Source organism: Emys orbicularis, chromosome 19 (assembly GCF_028017835.1).
Source record: "Emys orbicularis isolate rEmyOrb1 chromosome 19, rEmyOrb1.hap1, whole genome shotgun sequence".
Lineage (NCBI taxonomy): Eukaryota > Metazoa > Chordata > Testudines > Emydidae > Emys > Emys orbicularis.
This window is the reverse complement of record NC_088701.1, coordinates 23,020,220-23,030,099: the sequence shown is the minus strand read 5'-3', so window position 1 is coordinate 23,030,099 and position 9,880 is coordinate 23,020,220. Positions and strand designations below refer to the sequence as shown.

Genomic DNA, 9,880 nt, shown 5'->3' with positions numbered 1-9,880 from the left:
CTGCTCCCCACATGCCTGGGGCTGAGAGGAGGAATTGCTGCCCCTTGCCAGCTGCTGGGGGGGTTCCTGGGTGTGAACCGCGCTGGCAGGGGTATGGCCCCGGGAGAGATGGCTGATGGAGTCTTGCACCGAGAGGTCACGGGTTCAAAGCCAGCTGCCGGAAGCACTTGCCAGAGTTTGCTCCTGTTTCGTGTCCGTGCTGGGTCTGTCTGGTTTCCAGGGGTTGCGTCTACACAGCAAAATGTGTCCCTACAACTGGCAATAACTAGCACCACTTGCCTCCTTCCCCTGTGGGCTGGGGCTGTACGGGGACTGGGCTGGTTCCCCGTGGAAGTTAGAGCAGTCTCAGGGCTGCAAGTACCTTGATGCTGTTGGAGCAGTGGGTGTCCCAGGGCAAACTCCTGCATTACATTCCCAGCGCTGAGCAGCCCCAGGGCTGGGGGCGGGGGTGGGATGAGGCTGTATGTTAATGGCAGTGATGGTACCCACCCCGCTTTGGCCTCCGCTCCCTCGTGTCACCGTGAGCCCCGTGCTGCTGCCTGGGGAGGGGATCCATGGCCTTGGCAGTACTGCCCCAGCCCAGGCTGGGAACCAGAGCTGCGCCCTGTTCCCAGCATGGCTGGGCCGGGCCTGGCCCCGTAAATCACTGCACCGGCGGGCTGGATTCTGCCCTGATCACCCAATGAGCTGGGGGAGGGGGAGGGGTCTCCAGAGAGTTTGCAGGTGCCCTGACGAGCCCCCCTGCACCCCCAAATCCCCCCCATCCAGCAATGTCGCCCCCGGGAGCCGGGGATGCTACCCCGCCCTCGCCTCTTGCGTGGGAACCAGGAGGCACGTGCTGCTCCTGGTGCAGGCCCCGCCCCCCGCACCTGCCTCCCCTTCTGCTCCAGCAGCAGCCGAGCGCGGACTCTGGCCCTTTAAATCGCCGCTGCCCCCTCCAGGGGGCGGGGTTCGGCTCCACCCCTGATGTCACTCGCCGAGGCCCCGCCCTTCCCCTGCCTTAAAGGCGCAGGCTCGGGGCAGGAGGCGGGTTACGGGGCGCGGTGACGTTCCTTGCGCCGCGGTCACAGGTGGGAGAGGCGGGGCGCATGGGGGGCTTGTGCGGTAATTGCGGGGGGTTCCAGTGGGGGTTGCACTGGGGGCTGCGTGAGGAGTTGCACTGGGGGCAGGGTGCTCTGGGGGGGTGTGTGGAGTGTTGCTCTGGGGGCTGGGGGGCACATGGAGGGTTGCATTGGGGGGGTGCCTGGGGGCGTGGAGGGTTGCACGGGGGGGCACGTGGAGGGTTGTTCTGGGGGAGTGCCTGGGGGGGTACATGGAAGGCTGCACTGAGGGCAGGGTGCTCTGGGGGGTACATGAGGGTTGCACTGGGGACTAGGGGGTACATGGGGGTTGCACTGGGGGCAGGGTGCTCTGGGGGGGTGTCTGGGGGGCAGGGTGCTCTGGGGGGTGCTCTGGGGGGTTGCACTGGGGCAGGGTGCTCTGGGGGGTTGCACTGGGGGCAGGGTGCTCTGGGGGGTGGTTGGGGGGCACGTGGGGGGTTGCTCTGGGGGGTGCCTGGGGGTAGGGGGTACATGGAGGGTTGCACTGGGGACTAGGGGGTACATGGGGGTTGCACTGGGGGCAGGGTGCTCTGGGGGGGTGTCTGGGGGGCAGGGTGCTCTGGGGGGTGCTCTGGGGGGTTGCACTGGGGGCAGGGTGCTCTGGGGGGTTGCACTGGGGGCAGGGTGCTCTGGGGGGTGGTTGGGGGGCACGTGGGGGGTTGCTCTGGGGGGTGCCTGGGGGTAGGGGGTACATGGAGGGTTGCACTGGGGACTAGGGGGTACATGGGGGTTGCACTGGGGGCAGGGTGCTCTGGGGGTTGCTCTGGGGGGTTGCACTGGGGGCAGGGTGCTCTGGGGGGTTGCACTGGGGGCAGGGTGCTCTGGGGGGTGCCTGGTGGGGGTGTGGGGGGTTGCACTGGGGGCAGGGTGCTCTGGGGGGTGGTTGGGGGGCACGTGGGGGGTTGCTCTGGGGGGTGCCTGGGGGTAGGGGGTACATGGAGGGTTGCACTGGGGACTAGGGGGTACATGGGGGTTGCACTGGGGGCAGGGTGCTCTGGGGGGTTGCACTGGGGGCAGGGTGCTCTGGGGGTGCCTGGGGGGGTTGCACTGGGGGCAGGGTGCTCTGGGGGGGTGCCTGGGGGGTGCTCTGGGACTCCCTGGAGCTCTGGCTGTACATGCTCCTTGCCTAGTGGGCGCTAAGGAGCATTTGGGGGCGGGGGCAGTACGTGGTTCCCTGCTCCCCCAGGCAGGGTCCGGACAGGGATTTACACCCCACGTTGTGCCCCCCCCTTCCTCCTCCATGTGCAGTGCCCCATTGTATGGGGCGCCTGGTCCCCAAGCGTTTCGGGGGGTCTCCAGGAGATCAAACTGCCTGGGGCTTCAAACTCTCAGGCCATCCTCCTGTGGCAGAACCCCCCCCAGCTGGCTGAAGGGGGCAGGTGCCCCCATGGGTGTTGGTGGGGATGGTTCTGGGGGCAGCCTGGCCCCCAGCTGATTTGCATTTAGTGACTCTTTAGTGGTTATTTTCCCTCTGGGGGGGGAACAGTTGTCATTTGGATCCCAGATGCCCAGAAGTGGGCGTTGACTTGTCCACCTGCCTCGTCCCCATCCCGACAAAGATCCCGTGTGTTCGCCTCCCGGGGGCGGTTTGAACACAAGGTTAAGGGGGGGGTGTGTGTTTAAATCCAGTCCCGCAGCTGGCACTCGCTGGTGTCTGTGCCGCGCCGTGTCCCTCCCCTGGGGGGTTGGAATGGAAGGACGAGATCCGGCCGGGGAACAGGCGCCGCTCCCGTCCCCAGGGATTTCAAATCCCTCCCTTGGCGCTAAGGCGAGGGGAACAGTTAAGAGCAAGTTTTTCTTGCCCCCTCCCCTCCCCTCCGGGCTCGGAAAATGAGGCCTGGACACTCCAGAAAAATACAGCTCGAGAGGCTGCATCAGGCAGGGCCTAAGCCAGGAACTCTGCCAAGGGAGCAGAGCTCGGCTGCCCGTTCCGGCCCCTGGCTGAACGTCTCGCCTTCCTGAACAGCGGTTCTGCTTTGCGCACAGTTTCTCCGGTGCGGGGGGGAGGATCGGCCCGAGCCAGCCGCGTCCTGCCCCGGTCCCTTCGCTGACTGTTCTGGGAGCTCCGGCTAGGACGTGGCTCCTGGCTGCTGGTCTTGGGTTTGAGCTGGGACACCACCCCCGGCGGAGCTAGGCTCATCACTGCGTGCCTTCCCACCCCCCCAGGGACTGGTCCTGCCTTGCCTGCTCGGTTGGATCTGGGGTTCATGGGTTGGAGACAAGGTCGTTTATCTCTTGTTCTTTCGTTCCCTGCACAGGTCCGGCAGAGATGCTGCTGCTCCGACCCATCGTGAGAGGACGCTGGGTCCTCCAGAGAACGCCCAGGTATGAGAGGCTCTGCAGAAACCACTGCAGCTCCCCTGCTGGTCCAGCCCTGGGCCCCCCAACACCACTTCGCTGGTGAACCTCAACCCTGCCCTGCAGCCCCCTGCTAGCCCAGTTCCTGCCTCCCGCAGCTCTGCCGTGCCTCTCACTGCCCAGCCCCCTGCTCCCCCAGCCCTGCGCTTACCCCCCCAGCTCTGCTGGTGCCCCTCACTCCCGACCCGCAGCCTCTGCTAGCCCAGCCCTGGGCTCCCCCCCAGCTCTGCCGGTGCCCCTCACTCCCGACCCGCAGACCCCTGCTAGCCCAGCCCTGGGCTCCCCCTCACTCCCGACCCGCAGCCCCTGCTAGCCCAGCCCTGGGCTCCCCCCCAGCTCTGCCGGTGCCCCTCACTCCCGACCCACAGCCTCTGCTAGCCCAGCCCTGGGCTCCCCCCAGCGCTGCCGGTGCCCCTCACTCCCGACCTGCAGCCTCTGCTAGCCCAGCCCTGGGCTCCCCCACAGCTCTGCCGGTGCCCCTCACTCCCGACCCGCAGCCCCTGCTGGCCCAGCCCTGGGCTCCCCCCAGCGCTGCCGGTGCCCCTCACTCCCGACCTGCAGCCTCTGCTAGCCCAGCCCTGGGCTTCCCCCCCCCCCCCCAGCTCTGCCGGTGCCCCTCACTCCCGACCCGCAGCCTCTGCTAGCCCGGCCCTGGGCTCCCCCTCACTCCTGACCCGCAGCCCCTGGGATCGCAAAGGGAAAAGGCGGGGAGGGAGCTAGCGTGTATTTCCTTTGGGATTCTCTTTAGGGCAGCTGCCGCTTTGACACCTTGCCAGGGTTTTGCAGAATCCCCCAGCGGCTCTAATCTAATCTCTGCCCCCTGCAGACGCTCTCAGCCTCAGCCCCTGGCCGCCCCAGCCAGAGAGCAGGCGAGTTTTATCTGGCAGGGGAGATCCCTTTATGGCTCGATGGCTGGCGTTATCTTATCAGACCTGTGGTAGGGGAACACTGGGTTAATGTTCCACCGGCTGCTGGCCTGGGAAGGAGTCCACAGGCCGGGAACCGTTCACGTGCCAGAGGGATCCCAGGGGCTGGAGGCTGAAATGCAGCCACCTCTGGGGTGGCAGGCGGCAGCTGTTTAACAGCCATGGTCGCCTAGCAAAGGAAGTGAACAGGACTCCCGGGTCAGGCTGAAATTACAGGTATTATTTTAGGGAGGCAGAATGTAATTAGCTGGGTTGGAAGCGGGCCAGGAATGCGGGGGAGGGGCAGAGGGCCCCTTGCTGAGCCCCACCCTGCAGCACAGCGCCCCCTAGTGCCGCAGTGGGGTCAGCCCTGTGCAGAGAGCGCCCCCTGCTGCACAGCCGGTAGATGGCAGGCGAGCAGGCCGTGCTGGGCTGGTGCCCTGGGTGTCCCGTAGATGGCAGGGAGGTTGCTGGGGGATTTTTGCCCTCACTGGAGTCCTGGTTTCTCCCCCAGGTTGGCAGCTGTGGCCTGGGGGTCCCACCCCCAAGCCTGCACTGCCTGGACCCCCTCCCGCGCTCATGGCACCTGGAGCCCAGGCGACGGCAGCCGGAGACGGAAGGTCATGGCCGTGGGGGCTCTGCTGGGCCTGGGCGCCGGCCTGGCCTACGGAGATCACCGCAGGCGGGTGAGGGAACTGGGACCAGCATCCCCGGAGCCTCTCTGGAGGGGGAGGGGCCTGTGCTGTGGGGGGAGGCGGAGAAGCAGTGGGTGGGGAGGCAGAGGGGGCTGGTGCTCCGCTCTCTGCCTCAGGGCACAAAGGTGGCATGAGAGCTGGATGGGCAACTTGGGGAAGGGGGCATGGTCTAGTGGTTAGAGCAGGGGGGGCTGGGAGCCAGGACTCCTGGGTTCTCTCCCCAGCTCTGGGAGGGGAGTGGGGTCTAGTGGTTAGAGCAGGGGGGGCTGGGAGCCAGGACTCCTGGGTTCTCTCCCCAGCTCTGGGAGGGGAGTGGGGTCTAGTGGTTAGAGCGGGGGGGGCTGGGAGCCAGGACTCCTGGGTTCTCTCCCCAGCTCTGGGACGGGAGTGGGGTCTAGTGGTTAGAGCGGGGGGGGCTGGGAACCAGGACTCCTGGGTTCTCTCCCCAGCTCTGTGAGGGGAGTGGGATCTAGTGGTTAGAGCAGGGGGGGGCCAGGAGCCAGGACTCCTGGGTTCTCTCCCCAGCTCTGGAAGGGAGTGGGATCTAGTGGTTAGAGCGGGTGTGGGGGCGTGGGGGCTGGGAACCAGGACTCCTGGGTTCTCTCCCCAGCTCTGGGAGGGGAGTGGGGTCTAGTGGTTAGAGCAGGGAGGGGGCCGGGAGCCAGGACTCCTGGGTTCTCTCCCCAGCTCTGGAAGGGAGTGGGATCTAGTGGTTAGAGCAGGTGTGGGGGCGTGGGGGGCTGGGAGCCAGGACTCCTGGGTTCTCTCCCCAGCTCTGGGAGGGGAGTGGGGTCTAGTGGTCAGAGCAAGGAGGGGGCCAGGAGCCAGGATTCCTGGTTCCGCTCCCAGTTCTGCCCCTGAAGTGCTGCGTAGCCTGGAGTGCATCCCTTCCCCCTGAGGTGGGTGAGGCCCTCGGAGGCCTGCGGTGGATGTTGGCGGATGCACACTCGAGCCCCTCTCCTTGTCCCTGCAGGCGGCGGAGGCCGAGCCGAACGCTGAGGCCACGCCCGGGGCGCCGTACCCCGTGTTCACCCGCCAGGAGGTGGGGCGGCACCGCAGCCTGGCCGAGCGGGTCTGGGTGACCTACGGACGCGAGGTCTTCGACATCACCGACTTCGTGGAGCTGCACCCGGGGGGCAAGAGCAAGATCCTGCTGGCGGCAGGGGGCGCCCTGGAGCCCTTCTGGGCCATGTACGCCGTGCACAGCCAGGCGCACGTGCTGGAGATCCTGCAGGCCTACAAGGTGGGGGAGCTGAGCCCTGAGGAGCAGAGTCAGGCCACCCAGGGGGACCCCTACTCCGGGGACCCCCCTCGGCACCCCGCCCTCCAAGTCAACAGCCTCAAGCCCTTCAACGCGGAGCCGCCGGCCGAGCTGCTGACCGAGAACTACCTGACGCCCAACCAGCTCTTCTTCAAACGCAACCACCTCCCGGTGCCAGCTGTGGACGCCGCCAGCTACCGGCTGCAGGTGGAGGGGCCGGGGGGCCGCGTGCTGGCGCTCTCGCTGCCCGAGCTCAAGCGCCGCTTCCCCAAGCACGAGGTGACAGTCACCCTGCAGTGTGCCGGGAACCGCCGCTCAGAGATGAGCCGCGTCCGGCAGGTGAAGGGGCTGGAGTGGGGGGTGGCGGCCATCAGCACGGCCCGCTGGGGCGGCGTCCGGCTCCGGGATGTCCTGGCGCATGCCGGTTATGGGGAGGAGGAGGAGGCCGGGGAGCAGCACGTCTGCTTCGAGGGCCTGGATAAGGACCTGAGCGGGGCGGCCTACGGAGCCTCCATCCCCTACCGCATGGCCATGTGCCACGGGGCTGACGTGCTGCTGGCCTACGAGATGAACGGCGAGGAGCTGCCGCGGGACCACGGCTACCCGCTGCGGGTGGTGGTGCCGGGCGTGGTGGGCGCCCGCAACGTCAAGTGGGTTGGCCGGGTCTCCGTGAGCCCGGAGGAGAGCCCGAGCCACTGGCAGCGGAACGACTACAAGGGCTTCTCGCCCGCAGTGGACTGGGACACGGTGGATTTCACCACGGCCCCCGCCATCCAGGAGCTGCCCATCCAGTCGGCCATCACGGACCCCGCGCCGGGGGCCACCGTCCCACCCGGGGAGCTGACGGTCAAGGGCTACGCCTGGAGCGGGGGCGGGCGCGGCGTGGTGCGCGTGGACGTCTCGCTGGACGGCGGCCGGACGTGGCGCGTGGCCGAGCTGATGGGCGAGGAGCAGCGGCCGGGCCGGGCCTGGGCCTGGCGCCTGTGGCGGCTCACGGCCCCCATTCCACCCGATGCCACAGAGCTGGATATTGTCTGCAAGGCCGTGGACGCCAGCTACAACGTGCAGCCCGACACGGTGGAGCCCATCTGGAACCTGCGGGGGGTGCTGAGCAACGCCTGGCACCGCGTCCGCGTCACCGTGGCCGAGGATTAACGGGGGGGGGGGAGGTCCCGGCCGCTCACTGGGCGCCAATGGCCTGCGGCGGCACAGAGGAGAGTGGGGGCAGGGGAGACATGCAGCCCCCCCTCCCCAGATGGATGAAGATGGAGGCTGAGTCGGGGAGGGAGTCCCTGAAACGGATCCACCCAGCCCCAGGGGGAGCTTGGAGAGGCCAGTTCAGGGACAGCCCACCCGCCCCTCCAGGGCTCCCTTCCTGTGGGCCTGGCCTGGCAACGATCCTCTCTCTGGAGGGGTCTGATGAGCAGCGACCCTCAGGGAGGAGGCAGGGGGGACAGATGGGCTGGCCCCAGGGTGGGGCCCTTGGTGAGATGAGTTTGGTGAGTCTCAGCCTAGTTCCCACCAGGACGGGGGAGGGGGGCCTTAGCACTGAAATACCATTCCAGCTGGCCCTAAGCGGCCCTGTGCTGGCGGCCCCGGCCTGGACCGGGCTGCGGGGCTGGAGCTTATCCCTGGAGGCAAGTCCCCCCCGGCGCGGGCTGGGGCAGGCTGGCACAGGCGGGGGCAGGGAGAGGAAGCTGTTCCTGGCCTGGGGCCAGGACGGCAGCGCCCAGTTCTCCCCTGGTGCTGTTATTCCTGCCCATGTCGCTCCCATTAACCCAGTGTAAAATCCACCCTCCCCCTTCTGGCAGCCGTCCCCTTCTCCCCACCTGCCCTTAGTGCACGTGCCGGCCTGTGCCCTCCGCCTGCCTTTAGCACGACGTGCCTTCTGGTTCAGAGCCCGTTCATCCTCTGCTCCCCGGCGCTGCCCCAGCCCTCGCCTCCCTCCTGCCACGGAGCTGGCCTCTTCGCCGACCGATCCACTGCGTCTCGGCTCTGGGCTCCCCCCGCGGCGTGGGGCAAACATCTCGGCTCTTCCCGTCCCATCCCTGGTGCTGTTCCGGGCCGTGCCAAAGTCCGATTGCTTTACGGCCGTGGGGAAGTGTCAGATGCAGGCGGCTGTAAAGATTGTGCCGCGTTTATGGACTCGTCTCGTTCATTTACAGGGCAGCTGGCTGCCCACTGAGGCTTCGCGGGGTTAACCGTTGCCTGGGGTGGAAGTCAGGGGTCCCTGTTCTGCGTTCTCCTCGCAGCAGGAGCTGAGCATGAGTCTGACGAGCTCATGTCCCGGGCAGGGGAATGATCTGATTTCTAAACGGATCAAACCACCACAGCCATGCTGCCTAGCCTGGCTCTGCTGGTGCCATCTGCCTCGGGGGCTGGGATCGAGAGGCGGGTGAGGGGACTTTCCTCTGATTTCCCCCCACTAGGAAAATGCTACATAAATGTCCCCTGTGCTGTGGTCAATGGCTTTCTCGGCTAGTCAGTCTGCTGAAATGTTAAAAGCCATAAGCTGTACGCTGGCCGGAGATTCTCCACCAGAATGTGCGGCTTCCCCAGAGTTAAACTTTTTCCCCAGGAAAATTTCAGGTTTTTTTCCCCTGACGTTTTTCAATTTTCTGTTGAGAAAATTTTTAAATAAAATCTTTTGTCTGAGGCCGACCTGACTCTGACCTGTCTGGTTTGTCGAGCTTTACGGCAATGGTTCGTTGCAGGTTAGTTCAGCATTAATCTGCACCCAGGTGAGCACTGCCTCCTGCTTGTTGTGATTTTGGTGCCTCGTCCCCCATTCTCTATGGCCCAGCTGCCTCAGAACTACTAACCGGGGTATGTGACCCATGGCTGAAATCAGCCTCTGGACCAGATGCTCGGAGGGTAGCTAATGTGATGCTGATTTTTAAAAAAGGCTCAAGCGGCAATCCTGGCAATTACAGGCCGGTAAGTCTAACATCAGTACCAGGCAAATTGGTTAAAACTATAGTAAAGAACAGAATTATCAGACATAGATGAACATGATATGTTGGGGAAGAGTCAACACGGTTTATGTAAAGGGAAATCATGCCTCGCCAATCTACTAGAATTCTTCGAGGGGGTCAACAAATGTGTTGATCCAGTGTACTTGGGCTTTCAGAAAGCCCTTGCCAAGGTCCCTCACCAAAGGGTCTTAAGCAAAGTGAGGAGTGATGGGATAAGAGGGAAGGTGCTCTCACAGGTCAGTAACAGGTTAAACAATGAAACAAAGGGTAGGACTAAATGGTCAGTTTTGACAGGGGGGAGAGGTAAATAGCAGGGTCCCCAAGGATCTGTACTGGGACTAGCGCCATTCAACATCTTCATAGAATTATCTGGAAAAAAAACGTAAACAGTGAGGTGGCAAAGTTTGCAGATGATACACAATGACTCAAGATCGTTAAGTCCAAAGCTGGCAGCGAAGAGTTACAAAGGGATCTCACAAAACTCTGAGGCACTGGCTAGGGAAGAAAATGGCAGATGAAATTCAATGTTGATAAATGCAAAGTAATGCACATTGGAAAACATCATCCCAACTCTACATATAAAATG

The 9,880-nt window shown here is 64.7% G+C and overlaps 1 protein-coding gene across 1 annotated transcript; it reads left to right on the top strand.

The window, feature by feature from the left end:
- The first annotated feature begins 1,015 nt into the window (after window positions 1-1,015).
- SUOX (sulfite oxidase) lies at window positions 1,016-7,474 on the top strand. The gene is made up of 4 exons (XM_065419767.1): window positions 1,016-1,070; window positions 3,359-3,425; window positions 4,878-5,049; window positions 6,032-7,474. The coding sequence occupies exons 2-4, from the start codon at window positions 3,370-3,372 to the stop codon at window positions 7,472-7,474; spliced, it is 1,671 nt and encodes a 556-aa protein (XP_065275839.1). The 5' UTR covers window positions 1,016-1,070; window positions 3,359-3,369.
- Window positions 7,475-9,880: the final 2,406 nt, after the last annotated feature.